This window comes from Chaetodon auriga, chromosome 6 (assembly GCF_051107435.1).
Source record: "Chaetodon auriga isolate fChaAug3 chromosome 6, fChaAug3.hap1, whole genome shotgun sequence".
NCBI lineage: Eukaryota > Metazoa > Chordata > Actinopteri > Chaetodontiformes > Chaetodontidae > Chaetodon > Chaetodon auriga.
The window spans coordinates 18,721,398-18,736,810 of record NC_135079.1 but is presented as its reverse complement, the minus strand read 5'-3'; the positions used below and the strand labels follow the sequence as shown (position 1 = coordinate 18,736,810).

Genomic DNA, 15,413 nt, shown 5'->3' with positions numbered 1-15,413 from the left:
GTGTCAGCAGTGCACATCCACCTGAAGCTCGGGCTTCTTCAGCGGTGGTCCGGGATGTGGTTTTGGAGGTGCAGACGCTGAGATATGGGATATGTGCTGCTATGTTGCAGACTAGCAGGAACAGTGTGTGTGTGTGTGTGTGTTGACACACTGATGGGGTTCGGACCTGGGCAGAGAGTGCTGATGGGGCTGATGCTGAGAGAGAGAGACTGTGCTGCAGTTTGTTCCACCATTAGAAAGACAGATACAGATGTCAGCACCACCAGCTGCTTTAGTCAGCACTTTGAACACACATACACACACGCACACACTCAATGACAGCGAAGAGGGGCTGCCTCTCTGCTACATGCAGGGAGGAAATGAAGACACACACACTCTGTCTTTGTCCATTCATTCAGTGTCATTGCTGAAAACAGAGGCGAAGCGAAACCTGAGGACTGACAGACTGATGCACATTCAATCTGCTGCTGGCTTGAATCGTAGAACAAAAGTATTGATCGCCTCTGGGCTTCCTGTCAGGGGACGAACCCTGAGCTGCTGAGTTTGACTGGGAGCCAGCAGTAGGTGGCAGCAGTCAGTTACACAACACCTGCCTGAGTAATCACAACAAGTATGTGTGTACCTTCTGGTGCTGCTCTGTGTGCAAATCGACCCCCCCTGCATATTCCATCACCTCCATACATGGAAATTACATTAAACCCGTCTGTGGTTTATGAAAATCAACCAGGTGGATCCCTGAACGTTACTAACACCAATTTCTGTTATTGTTGTTCATATCAAAGGCTCCAGACAGCACGGTGTAGCCCTTGCAACCTGTCTTTGTTTTCCAGTGATTTGCCAGTCTAGACACCCCCCCTTGTCTTGCTGTAATGCTGCGGTGTGTAATACACAGGTGGCCATGACAACGCTAACTGCATTAAGCTGGATTACCTGAGGCCTGCTGAGCCTCAGAGCCAGCCAGGGATTCCTCCTCACCACAGGCCTCACACACACAGGCACACAAACTCTTGCCTGCTGCTGCTGCTGCAGAAAATGCGCTAACGATCTCCCTGCGTTCATTTATTTAGCTCATTTCACTGCGGTGAGTTGGAATTCATGTCGAAATGAAGACGGACTCATGACTGTGCTTATGACTGAAGGAGGGCAGCAGCAGGGAGAGAATATTGGACACACATGTTTGTACCAAGGTTCCTGCTGGCCTGACATAGAGGAGAGGGAAACTACCAAAGGCTGCCCGGCCTCTCAGCCCACAGAGCTCAAGTTTTTGCCCACTTGCGTGAGAGATGGATAGGGATGAGAGAGAGGAGACAGACAGAGGAGAATAGTAGGACGAGGAGGCTGCCAGACTACAGGGTTATATAAGGACAAGAGTTTTCCATGGAAAAAAAAGGGCAAGAAATGCTGTTTGGAGTCAGTCATCCTTAGTGACGCGTGGAAAAGTGTGGAATGCTGTGCTGACGCAACTTTCGAGCAGTGTGTTATGAGAGTGTGTTTGTGATGAAAGTGTGCGAAAAAGGAGCAACGCAGAGAGGAAAAGAAGAAGAAGAAGAAGAAGAAAGTGGGCTGTTCTGTGAAAATATTTGCGTGTGTAAGTGCACTTTGGATGTGAGTGCACATGTGTGCGAGTGGAAAAGTGGAGAGAGAGAGAGAGAGAGAGAGAGAGAGAGAGAGAGAGAGAGAGAGAGAGTGCCGTAGCCTGCTGACGTAACAGTTCCTAACTGTTTCCATATAGACGGCCTGGGACCAGGCGCCAGGCAGCTCCTCAGCATGGATACGTCTGGTACCCATCAGCCAGTGTGAGAGGGAGGATACACACTCAGATGCTCAAACACACACACCACACACACACAAAACACATATTTGTGCACAAATACAAATACTTCAGATTTTCACTTCACTGCCATGACACGCAAAACATGAGCATTCATTCATTCATTCATTCATTCATTCATTCATTCACATATGCATATACACATACATGCGCATGGATGAGCATACAAACATACACAGAAAGGTGACAAACCAAAGGGAAAACTTGACTAAATGCAGATTGGAGCTGACACAATTAATTGCCTCGTTTGATTAGTTTATCAACAAACAAATCAATTATAAGTAATTAATCATTTAAATATTTTTTTCCTGCAAAAACGCCAAACATTACCTGGGTTTTGGACTGTTGGTCAGACTGTCAAGACATTTGAATGCATCACCTTGAGCTTTCCGACCATTGGAGAGGCATTTTTAATTACTTACTGATACTTTACAGAATATATACAAATGCATATACACTGACAGATGGACATCTCATACGCATGCATAAAAATACCCACGAAAATATGTCTGAGTGCACACATAGAGATGAGTAGCATATCTGCACACACTTACTTTGCATTCTTTCGTGCTGCCTGCCTGACTTTAACCCTCCCATATATTTGTTTTAGTGAGCAAACAACATGTAAAGTAAGAGGCAGATGTAAGATGTAAATGAAAAAAAGCAAAAAAAATGAGTGAGAATTATGAAAAACTGCATCAGAAAGCTTTTTCAAGCTGCTGAAGGGGTTCAGTACACCGGCAACAAGAAACCTGAATAGAAGTGCAGACTTCAGCACAGTGGAGGGGAGACTGTAGACGAGCAGGTTACCCGAGATGCAGATCCATATAATACGAGCTGAGGGCACCTTGAAACACACACACACACACACACACACACACACACACACACACACACACACATATTGTGAAAGGATTATCTGTTATGATCCAAGTGATAAATGCACACACCAACATTCTGGGCTCATGTTGGAGAGAATGAAAGTGAGAAACTGGGACTTGCTATGTATTCCATAACCATGGCGGTCTTGTCATGGGGGATTCCCATGATGGTGATAAATTAAAGACACACACATATGCAAGAACAGAGGGACTCAGCTGGAGATGCTGGTTATGCCATTACCTCTGCCTGTCTCCTATTGGACTCAGTGAAACGCACATTAAGACAGCATTGTGATCACTGAAAAAGGCCAGGGGCCATCTGGTTTTGCTTGTGTATCTGTGTGTGTGTGTGTGTGTGTGTGTGTGTGTTCTGTGTGGATTGAACCAAATGGTGGAGCTTTGGGATGGATGCTTTTTTTTTGTGGAGAGATGCTGTTTCACTGTGCGAGGTGAAATTCCACCATGACATCATGAAACCAAAACTGCCTTTGTACGCAAGCCCCCATGGAGGGGACTCGACAAATTGCCCCCCTGCTGGATTTGGACGCTGTTTTTCTGTAATGTCGGTTGACTCTGTGTCCTCTGGGGGCAAATACCTCTCTTTGTCTTTCTTTTTCTCACACACTACACCACTACCTCACCTCATTCTCTCATCCCCTGGAGGTAAGCGCTGTTCAAACACATCACATCATTGGCAAACATTGCTCCCTCACCAGCCGCCCTCCTGCTCCTGTGTCCGCAGACACTCAGAATGAGGAAGAGGTGAAAACCTGAAGTCGTGTGTATGTGTGTGTGTGTGTGTGTGTGTGTGTGAAGAGGAAGCAGGGGGATAACACCAGCCAGTGAGTCAATCTGAGAGAAGACAGGGAACAACAGGGTGACGCTGCTCAGAGGTGTGGCTAACAGGGCCCTGAAGGGGTCTCTTCCTCCTGTGGGACTGCATCACAGGTCACTGATAGAAGCACAGACTGGTCGCCAACCTCCGGCGTGCCTGCACATTTCCTCTGTCATCTCGTATTGAGCTAACACTGTCAGAAACCAAATCTGTTTTCGAGATTTTGTCAGTGCTAGCCTGAGCTAACCTTCTCCTGGCCGGCTGCACAATCATATATTTAAGTGCATTTATCTTATGATGCTTTTGATTGCAGGGCTTCACTTTTAACAGAGCATTTTTACATTGTGGTATTGCTGCATTTGCTCATAATGGAGCTTCTATTACACTATAAGTCATAATTTGGTGTAAACTTTGTAAGGTGGATGTGCCTTTTCAACAAAGCAATTTTGAACACATCATCCCTCTTAAATAATTCACCATCCCATCAGCATATCGAAGCATGTGGCCCAGTCTGAGAAAAAAAAAAAAATCAATGAAGCCGTGTTGTGCGGTCAGAGTGGAGTTGGTTAAACACAAAATCAATAGCAAAGAAGACTCCTGGACTCGGCATGTGGTAATGCGCTGTTTGTCTGTTTGGTGGATTTCTGTTCCCAGCCCCGCTCAGCCCCCATGTAGGCACACAAGAAGAAGAAGAAGAAGCAGAGAGGAGTCTGTATTTTGTCATGTCTGTATTTTTGTCTCATTTTCACAAAACATGTACAGGGGAAGGAAAAGCCTTTCAATAGAACCTGAGGTATTTTTGCGTCAAGCAGCCTAAGGTATCAGGATTTTCTTTTAAAAACTCATCTAAATTCATCAGTGTTCTTAGATGCGTTGCTATTTACACAACATAATAATAATAATAATGATAATAATAATAATAATAATAATAATTGATAACAATTTTAGCAAATGGGACAGCCTGCATCATCTTTGTTACATGTCATAAATAATTCTAACAACATTTCTTAAAAATATAGAGGAGGGTGAGGAGAGGAGAGGTCGCTTGAGCCTCGGGGGAACATAGGAGTCTATCTGAACTTACTGTAGCTGCAGCAGCCCAAGGTCAAAGGTCAGAGATCACCAGAGAGAAAAGCTAATCAAGGGTCAAAGGAAAAATAAACACATTTTGCATTATAAATAAATAATCTCGCACCAGGAGAGCAAAGTTTTCATTTCTTTCACCTCAAGATATGAAGATCCTCTTTTTTTCTTTCCATTTTGTTATGCTGTTTTTATCAAAGCTTTGGAAAATATGAAATAAAAGCAAACAAAAAACAAAACAAACAAACAGACAAAAAAAAAAAAAAGACAGAGAGAGAGTGAGAGAAAGCGAGGGAGCTTTATGGACATGCATTGTGCTGATGTACCAGCAGCTGTGTACCCTGTGCCGGGCTTGGCTCACTGAAAGATCCCCTGAGAATAAACAAAAGGGTGTGTGTAGGGCCTATGCTTTACATGTGTGAAAATATATGTAAGTGCATACAGTATAGTGTGTGTGAGTGTGTGTGTGTGTTGGTTTCAGCTTTGGTGGGACGTGCTATGATGATGATGAACTGGTGCTGGCTTGGAGAGGACACTCGGTACAAGTCTATACATTTCAAACCTGGGAAAGAGCGTGCGTCTGTTTGCATATAGTTGTTGTCATGCAAGCCCTCGTGAAACTGGCAGAAAATGTTTTCCTGTAAACGAGTGATGAGAGAGTGTGTGTCTACTTTGTCTTCCTCTGCACACAGAACCTCATTTGTGATGAATCCATGAATACAGACAGATGCAGATGAGCTAAAACAGAGATCCTGTTCATATAGATGCCACTAGTGGGCTGTCTGTACCACCCTCCAAACACAAAACGGAGGCTCTATATTTGTACTAACAAAACTCGAGACTTGTCTTTTGGAGTATCATGTTGCCAGAGTGTGAGGGGGTATCTGAACTTGGTTATCAGAAAGCAGAAAAGTGCATTTAAAAGTCATACATCACTCTCCCCAAAGAAGGAACAGCACGTATTGCTTGCTTGATTTTGTTGAATGTGTGTATTTGTTTGTGTGTGTTCATAAATACCATACAGCAAATAATAATAATAATAATAATTCAACAAAAGAAAAAAGAAATAAATCCACAAAACATTATATTATTTCTCATTACCAGAATGAACCAATACAATAAATTAAAACTATAACTGAACAAAAAAGTCCATTAGAAGTCCATTAAAATTGCTATATATATTCATATTGTATATATAGTATTTGTCTGTCTGTAGTCAGCCTTTCTGGTGCATGCTCAGTGGTGACCATAGGTGGTGACTGGGGGCAGTGGTAGGGGGTTGGAGAGGGGGGGTCTATAAAGGAGCTGAGGGGCTGTTAAAGCGAACCCTCGCCACCATCCCGAAAGCTCAGTCCCATCATGTTAACACTAGAAACAAGGGAGCCAAAGTCAGGAGAGACACGCTGTGCTTTGTGGGGGGGGGGGACACTGCCCGTTGCTAAGAGTCTTCAACTCAGTCTTTTCAGCAACAAAATGCTGAGGATCCTTCATTGTTTGGATACAGTACCGCCATTAGATTAAGTCCTTGGGATCTCTCTGCCTTGTGCTGTGGTGATGTGAGGAGACGAGGCTGTTAAGGAGTCTGTTATTGTTATTGATGTTGTTATGCAGAGTCTGTAGCAGGCAGAGCCACTGGGAAGGGTGGGTGGGAGGGCTGGGCGTAGCCGTGCGAGGTTCTGAGGCTTTCTGACACTGGGGTGATGCTTTGGGAGGAAATACAGGGCTTGGTTCAAATCACAAGCTATACACCCACTGAAGCACACTACATTTGACCAGAGGCAAGCAGTTTGAGTCGGAACTCTGTCAAAATAGGGATATTCTATATATTAAGGATGCAACATGACACTTGCCCTGGGTCGTTTCTTTTTATCTGTGACAGAGCTCAGAAAAATTAAAAGTTTCAGTACCTACAGTCACCCCCTTTACCCCACCCTCCCCCAGACTTTTCTTCAGATTTGTATGAGAGTTCAGGATGATTAGGGTCTGCTAAGCACCACATCACAGGCCCCGTCTGTCCAGGTGTGAATGCTAGCTCGCTTGCTAACCTCTTCACATTAACTCTTCTTGTGTATCTATTTGTCCTGCTCACATTTGGAGTCTTTAACACTGTCTGTGAGGGAGCACAAAAAAGCCTCTTCTGCTCCTTGTCATATGTCCTCTTCTTGTACTCCCTCTAACCAGGTCCATTTGTGTCCCCAAGGGACAGCTCTGCCCATGTCCATTATCTGTCAGGATACTTCGATGATCTCCATGCTCCCAGAGAAGCTGGACTGCTTCCCAATCTTCCCCAGTTCTTCTCGGGACCGCGTCTCAGAGATGCCCTCCTCGAACTCCATCTGACAGCTGCGCCGCTTGAACTGCTTCTCTGACACAGGCCCACTGGTGTTCGCACTGCTGGACATGCTCGCTGTGGACGAAGACATGGAGTCCCGGTGGTCTCTCTGTGTCTGTGGTGCTGAGGGCTTCTCCCTCTGGGATTTGTCTCGTAACCGCACACCTTCGCTGCACCCAAATGCCACATACGCTGAGCTGCTCCCAAACCTCACCGATGTGTCCTCTCCTCCTCCAACCCCTCCTCCCCCTCCAAGCTCCATCCCTCCCTCACCACCCTCCTCTGCCCCAAAGTGCCAGGGGGCATCTGTGGTGGGGGTGACGGGAGTAACAGGAGTGGTGGCCTGGACAGTCTCTCTGTGTTTGGTCCACATGGCCCCAGACCCCATAGTGGGCAGGGAGGGTAGTGACAGGAGCAGGGAGCCTTTCAGGTTCTCCTCCAGGCTGGGGCTCTTTTTGTCCAGCGATAAGCTGAGGGACTGTGGAGGTTGGTGTGGTTGGGAGTGGACTGGGGAACTGCCAGAGCAGTGTTTGGGTTTCCTCCTGGGTCTGGATGAGGAAGAACCAGACCGATGGACTCCTTCAATTCCTCCAAACCCCAAACCTCCAATGCTGCCCCCACTGCCTGGTGAGGGGAAGGGTGAATCAGAGGAGCTAGGACTGTCCAGGATGGGAGACTGGGAGCAGACACCATTGGAGGTGCCTGTTCCTGGGCTGTCAAGCTTGCACAGCTTGGGGACGTCTTCAGAGTGTGTAGGTGCCAGACTGGGGCTATTCGGGGAGTAGACAGACTTAATGTCCAGGGAGAAGGAGCGTTTAAGCCGGTTAGTGTCCATGATTCTCTCTGCAGAGAGGTGCAGGCCGTTGAAGCCTTGCTGGAGGGAGGTGGGAGATGGCAGCTTGGGTTCTGGTGGGATGTGTGGCTCTGCCACAGATGAGTCATAGTTGCTGCGATGACCGTTCATTTCGAAACCTGTACTGACTCCATTAACCTCGGAGCTTTGCTTAGTGTTGTTTTCAGAGATCTTGTCATCAGAGGATAAAGCTTGCAGTAATCGCAGGCCCTTCTCAAACTCCAGAAGCTGACCTAGGAAGTTGAAGTTGGGGGATATGGACGGTCTTCGGTCCTTTACAAACCTGAAAGGAGGAAAAGAGTTGAATAACATTAGTGACAGGGAAGCAGTTTTAACAAGGCCACTCTTGTAAGCAGTTTGGGTACTATCTGTGGCCAAGATTTTACCTAGATGAATGAGGCGTAAGGTGTGAACATTTTATTGATGCACAATACACAATCCTGTGCCAGCGTTGTTCAGACAACACAAAGCAAAGCCTTTTGTACACACTCGGTTCCCTCTCGGCCATCTGACAATTTCATTTCTCACGACTGGGGGGGAGGATGAGTAAATCGTCTAGCATTACTTCAACAGTGAGTTGCCTTTTTACTAGGGCTGACACCTTAGCTCAGCTGGTGGTAAATGGGAGGAGCAAGCGTACCTGTAGGCATCATCTGATGACAAGCCCATTGTCTTCATGATGTATGCAATGGCGATGGTTGCTGAACGCGAGATTCCAGCCAGGCAGTGCACAATGACTCTGCAGTTTGACACCTTAGCTTTGTCTGTTGGGGGGAAATGAACAGGTATGAATACACATCTTTAGCACAAGGTCTCTGGAGTCAATCGAGTTCTATTGAAAGCAAACTGACATTTCCTGGAAGAGTCCAGCAGATCATCTGAACGGATGTGTTATACCTGATGCTATTGTTACCTACAATTGCACGTGAACGTTTATCACCTGTGACATTGTGAGGATATGTTGTATTGAATATCATGGCATTCTTCAACGCATAACTTGAGATGAATTCACTTCCTTATGAGGACACTTCCCTTAATGGCTATTTTGCTTTTTACTGCTAATCCTCACCTTCTATCCAAACACATTCCAACATGTTATAATTTTATTAGATTTTCCCTCTTACCTATGAATTCATTAGTTTTGTCCAACCAGGGAAGCAATTTCTCGCAGTAGTTGTCGTTAACTGGGATGCGCATGAAGTGGCTCTCACTGATAAAGTCTGGCTTGGGGCAGGTGTTGCTGGCATTCAGCACATAGGTGATACCATTCTGAGCCATCAGATCCTGTAGAGACAGGGAAAAAATTAGTTCAAGGCCATCTTTTGTTGCAAAGTAACACGTTAGTCATCGTTCAATGCCGGTGATAAAATGAGTGAAATGATGCAAAAACAGATTCTACCTTGTTGAGGACGTCCTTCTGTGAGCCCAGGTAGAGATGTGGCAGGATGCGAGTGGGCCCTACATTAGCCACAGGCAAGCAGGGCTGGGACAAGCTCATAGGCAGAGCAGTGGCAGGTTTCCCTTCACACAGGCCGGGGAAACAGGAGGAGAAAGCAGCAAAACCTCCTGCACAGACAGACGAGAAGGAGACAACTGGTTAGGTACACTCATGGTTTTCCACAGAGCAGTCACACGGCACACTGGGAACTCTGCAAGAACTCATGAAGAACATTGCACCTCTATTAGCAGAGCAGACAGACGCTCTACAGCTCAGAGGTGAATCTGGGCTACAATGTCTGGGTCCTGCTTAGTGCAACAGGAACAAAAAGGAGTCTCTCTGTGCTTCTGTGTGCAAGTTAGGTTAACGGCTGGGCGGCCAGGAATGTGTGTGTCTGGCCCTTTAAGAGGCAGGCGGCTCCACTTTTGGCATATGTGCATATGTGTGTGTGTGTGTGTGGCTCTGTTTCCTGCATGAGCTCATGTCCTGTAGCTGTGCATTGCGTCAGGCTGGGGGAATGAGAGAGGCCACAGGTGCAGGGCCAGGACAGAGGCCCAGTAACATCCCCCTGACAACCGCACAGCGCACACACACACACGCACACACACAAATACACGCGTGCACACATACATGCGCACGTGCAAACACACGCACACACATACACACGGCCATACATATGCACACACACATATTAACAAGATGCAATCTGAAGACATCATCATATAATCTTGCAGTCAACATGTGCTCAATATTCACTTTCACTGTAATTCTCTGCCCACACACACACACACACACACACACACACACACAGACACAGACACAACACACACAGAAACACACACAATTACCCTCACTCATCGTTACTCTGCAGAAATGTGGTTGTATAACTACAGTAACTACAGGGTGAGGGCCAATGAAAGGAGGCGGGGGTGAGGTGTGTGCATGTGTGTGTCTGTTGAGGAATGGGTAATGACCTCGCTGAGGAGGAGTGTGTAGAAGGGAGTGGAGTGCTTCAAGGAAACCCTGAGCCCCAGAAAGGAGATTAGAACCTAATCTAGGTTCAGCCTTGCCTAACCTAATCTGGGACATAGCGCAACACACACACACACACACACACACACACACACACACACACACACACACACACGCGCGCGCACACACGGTCACAGAGTGAGAGTGAGTGAGACATGACATCACTGTTCTAAAGTAGCACACACAGCACAGTGCAGGCAGGACATTGCCTTCCGTTGTAACACACACCCAGCTGCACTACTCATGTAGCAACAGTTGGCCAACACACACACACAGTGCACACATTGTCAGCAGCATGGACTGTGTGCTCAACAGATATGACATCTTAAAAGCTGCAACATAAAGTTGTGCAAACGGTCAGAGAATAGCAGCTTTGGTATTTGGCGCTATTTCACAACACCAGAGCTTCTGAGGCTGGGTGCATCCTCATGACCAAACGCTATTCTGGGCACACTGTCCCTTTAAGAGCACAGTGAAGAAGGGTTGTCTGTTTCCAGCTATTAATGGCAACCGGCGGAGCAATGACATCAGCGCTCCACATGGGGGGTGGAGTGGAGGGAAGGGGTGGATGGATAAATGCTGAAAGAGCGATCGGATACCTTACAAGATACAGGAAGGGAAGCTTAATGCAGAGAGGGAGAGTCTGAGGCATAGCTGCTGTGTCGAGTGTGTCCATGATCTAACCTTTTTGGCCCCTTTAGAGTAAACTAAAGAGCCATTTGTAGTTCACAGTTTGGCTTTGGTCTGTGCTGGCACTGTACAATTTCCACCAGAGCCGTCTTTCTAGTGATCCTATGGGCGGTGCTACAGTGTCACTAATTGATTAAACAGAGGGAGGAAGGGTAGTTCTTTGAAGGGCTTCTTCCTGGTTTCTCTGTTCCCAAGCTGCTGGTGTGGAGCCTGCACGCACACACACACACACACACACACACACACACACACGCAAGGAAAATAAATGGTGCTCCATATAGCCCCCACCACAGGCATATACTGTATCTGTGTGAGGAAGCGGTATTTTCCTGGAGAGTTAAATCAACAGGAAAAGCCTGACATCACACAGCAACCATTTCCCTTTCTACGCGAGGACATTGTTGGAGAGTTGTTAGAAGGACAGAAGACAGGACATTCCACAGTGGAGACAGCATTTGTGTCCGTGTTTAACGCTGAAGGGAAGAAGGAGGAAGTGAACACATGAATGAGAATACTCTTCCAAAAACACTCTCGCCGTTTGATCTCGCCTGCGTCTGGATTAATAATTACTGCCATGGTTACTGTAGCTGACGTCATCTCGCGTTAAGCAAACATCAAAACGGCAGGAAGACCGTCAGGCCAGAGTGAGTAAGGGGTTACTGGCATGAAGGGAGACTGAAGCCAGAGATAAGAGATCAGGACTGAGTGTGCCTGCCTGCTTCTTAGGCCTATTACATGACAGTGACACTACGTCAACACAATTCTAAACACCTTCCTTGTGGTCCAAGCTTTACATGGCTGGCGATAATGGACGTTAGTCACACAGGAGATAGCGTGCTATTGTCACCTCGTCACCTGACCCCTCTCTACTTAAGGTTGCCATGACGGCGAGGAAGGGCAGTGATGTTGATGACAGTTGGCTCATCATGTCCCCCTGAGCGCTGTCAAGATGGAATAAAACACACACACACACACACACACACAGACAACAGTGAACACCAAATAACCCAAAGAGACGTGGCCTCACATTCTCCAAAAGACATGACACATCCGTCCATTCCAATCTAAGCACACAAGGCATACACATAAACACACCGTACACTCACAATGAGGTCACTGAAAATACCCCGTGACACACACCAGCCCAGCTGTCCATGAGGATGACATCAGAAAGTCAACTGGGAGAGATGAGTTCACCTTCAGTGCAGCGTTATAATCAGCAGAGACTAACACACTGCCACATGAAACTCCAGAGATAAGCTCCAGCCAGGCTTCATGCTTGTCTCACGCTTATATCCAACCCTGGTTTCATTTGGAAACGAGCAGACGTGTTTTGTGCTGATCTAAGGCTTCTATAAGAAAACCTGTCACGCCGCACAAAAGCGCTCTTCAAACGTTTTGTCTCTGAGCGACGGGATCACCTTTTGCACGCCGCTACGTCATCTATCTTTGACTTCTGGAAAATGTACTTGGGCAGGATGTGACTAACCCAATTCTGAACACACAGTCGAAAAAGGGGAAAAAAAGAGAGAAGAAAATGTTCGGGTAGAAAGAAAACACACAACTGGGAAAGAGGGCACTGTGTCGCCATCGGCAATGCGAGCCAGCGGTGACTTCCTTTTTCCGTTTTCCTCTGCCCACTTCATCACTTATGCAACTGCTTATTTTCCTCTCTTGCCCTGTCAGAGCCGAGCACTCAGGCCTCCTTTGTTCACTGGTAGCGAGCGGTGGTCCCCCTTCTTTACTCATTTCCTACAACTGACTGAATATTCACATTTCAGTTTAAAGATGCAGGCAATTATGCCACAGAGGCGGAAAGTGTGCGTTTAGCGGAGGATATTCGGATCAAATTCTGCCTTTTTGAGTTGGCTGCTGTGCGAATCGATGCAGAAAGCTCAAAGATGAATGGAAGTGGAATCCCGGAGATATTGAGCGGACAAACAGAGACACACAACACCTGCCTGGCTGTTGTGGTTAATGGGAGCTCTGCTGTTACATCACCGCCGTTGGTACAATTGACTGCCTCGTCAATACATGCTCACCCCCTCCCACTCGGCTGCGTGCGTGTGTGCTTGCGTGTGTGTGTGTGTTTCATACTCTCCAGTCGCTTTCAGTTGCCCTCTTTAACTCGTCTGTTAATGGATAGAACACACACACACACACGGGCATACACGGCAGGTGCGGACACACACACACACACACACACACACACACACACACACACACACACACAACCCTCCACAGCCTGGGGGCATTGATCTGCCTGAATGAGTACCCCGCACCCCTCCATCCCTCTCTTCTGTGGTTCATATCAGGGGAGACATGACGCCATCCTCTGTCTCCCTCCAGCTGTCCCCTCCACTATGAGGGGACATTAGCATCTCAATGTGACAACCCCCCACCACCATCCCTCACCCTCCCAACATGACATCATTGCACACACGTCCCACTCAGCTCCACAAAGGCACTGCTGCAGCCTGGAGAAGCCATGGGAGTGTGTGCTGGGGCAGAGTGGGCCACGTCTGTCAGAAAACGTGTAGATTGACAGAGCATAGATAAGCTAGTGGGATGAGGTCATCGCTTCTCACGCAAAGCGTCAAATTGATGACAGCCTGGAACAACTGTATGATTTACACGTCATTCTGGCTGATGGTTAAACAGTTTATTGTTCCTTGGACAGATAGCGGGAGTATGTCACTTTGATCAGTTGGTGTTTCAGCAGTATTGTGTCACTGAAATACAGAGCTATAAACCCTCCCATCATTTAGCCTGCATTCACAGGTGTATTTCCACAGAGACAGGCTGAAGTGCCTCAAAATAACCAGTGACAGACACAATTCTATTTTCACCTGCTGATGGCAAACGTGTGATTTTTTTTTTTTTTTTTTTTTTTTTGCTAGCTTTGTCTGGGCTAATTACTTTGACACTCCCAGCAGCAAAACCTGGCTGAGATGAACTGCATGTGCACACGTGCTCGCACACAAAGAAACACACACCTACTGTAACAGTGTGAAGTGTGGCAGGTGTGGAGGGCTGCTGTGCTAACTGCTTTGAACCGGCTTTCTGATATGCACTGATATGCATGCAGCAGCCACATTTGCATACAAACTTTACACTCATATTCTCATAAATTTATGACCCAGAGGATCCAACTATAACACTGGCAAATTCCTTTTCATGAATGCAGACTGAATAGATGTTGTGTGCAATATGCTTGAGAGGGTGTTGGTATATAAAAAGGATTTTTCCACAGCACCACAGCTCTGTATTGCCTGACGCTCTGTGTGAAAGGTGTTATGTTAAACACCTGCAGTGCACGCTGCACACATATTGATAACATAATCTCCACAAGACACCATTCTGCAGAGAGAGAGTGAGCAGGAGTGAGAGAAAAGCCAAGAGCAGAGGAGAAGAAAGAGAAAGAGAAAGAGCCTTTGTGATAGTTTTACATCTCAATGACCACAGGCTGAGAGAGCATGAGCACTATGTCACACCGCGGGTCATGGCTCTCAATCGCCCCCCCGGGCCCTTTTTCTCTCCCTTCTCTTTCCTCTTCATCGCTTCTCGTCTTCATAATGTCATCCTCTTAATCCTCCTTCTTCCTATTCTGTCTCTCTAAACACATTAAGTGCGCAAACAAAAAGGTGGGAAAACAATTAACGGGTCTTGCAGGGTCCCCGCGATGTATTCTTTTAGGCTGTTCTTGCGGTAAATCTCACTATTGATCCTGTACCCGTCCTTAGAATTCAATTCACATCTATCTTTCATTTGCAGCATGCCTGGACTGGAATACTTCAATACCTGAGAGCCCACTGTGTCTTTGTACTCATCTGCAGTGCACAGACCATTGTCAGCAGCTCAAACTGTATCCAACAGTGAAGTATTTTACAGTCAAATCCCCTGCAACTTGTGTGTTTATAGTACGTTCAATCACACTCCACATGCATCTTCACTATGTATGATAGCCCTGTAACCACAAAGGCCTACATCCTCAACATCTTACTCGCTACAAATGGATGTTCTCATAACCCTGTTAACTAGCACACACATACACACACACACATCACTTCTCCTGCTCTGAGTCCAGGTGGATACACACCTCGTAGCTCTCTCCCCTCCTTCATTCGGCGGACTCTTATCTTCAGCCTCATGTCTGTGTCCTGCAGGTCAGGCCAAAAACAGTCCTCCGCTGGGGCAATCACCACATCCAGAGGCATCCCCCAGAACACACTCTGTCTCACGCACACACACGCACACACACACACACACAGATGGAAAGGTTCTGGTGCTCCTTCCGTCAGGGATGGAGCGAGCCCTCGCCGCGCAAAGATGTCCGAACAAGCAAACAGCAGTGCTCTTCACAGAGGGCCGATTAAGGTGAGTCCACAGTCCGAGTGTAAAGATCCCCAGTACACAAAACTCCTGCTGGTGCTCAAGT

At 46.9% G+C, this 15,413-nt stretch overlaps 1 protein-coding gene across 4 annotated transcripts in view; it reads right to left on the bottom strand.

Moving 5' to 3' along the window:
- Nucleotides 1-4,258: 4,258 nt before the first annotated feature.
- The window catches only part of dusp8a (dual specificity phosphatase 8a), a 44,835-nt gene continuing 33,680 nt past the window's right edge, over nucleotides 4,259-15,413 (bottom strand). For 3 of the 4 annotated variants that reach the window (XM_076733344.1, XM_076733342.1, XM_076733345.1), the window contains exons 4-7: nucleotides 9,215-9,381; nucleotides 8,940-9,099; nucleotides 8,456-8,579; nucleotides 4,259-8,098 (exon numbers count right to left, since the gene is read on the bottom strand). In XM_076733344.1, the coding sequence (XP_076589459.1) occupies nucleotides 6,859-8,098; nucleotides 8,456-8,579; nucleotides 8,940-9,099; nucleotides 9,215-9,381 (1,691 nt within the window). In that variant the 3' untranslated portion in view covers nucleotides 4,259-6,858. Of the gene's footprint in view, nucleotides 8,099-8,455; nucleotides 8,580-8,939; nucleotides 9,100-9,214; nucleotides 9,382-15,074; nucleotides 15,407-15,413 lie in introns of all 4 variants that reach the window. The other variant, XM_076733346.1, reaches the window with a different exon arrangement.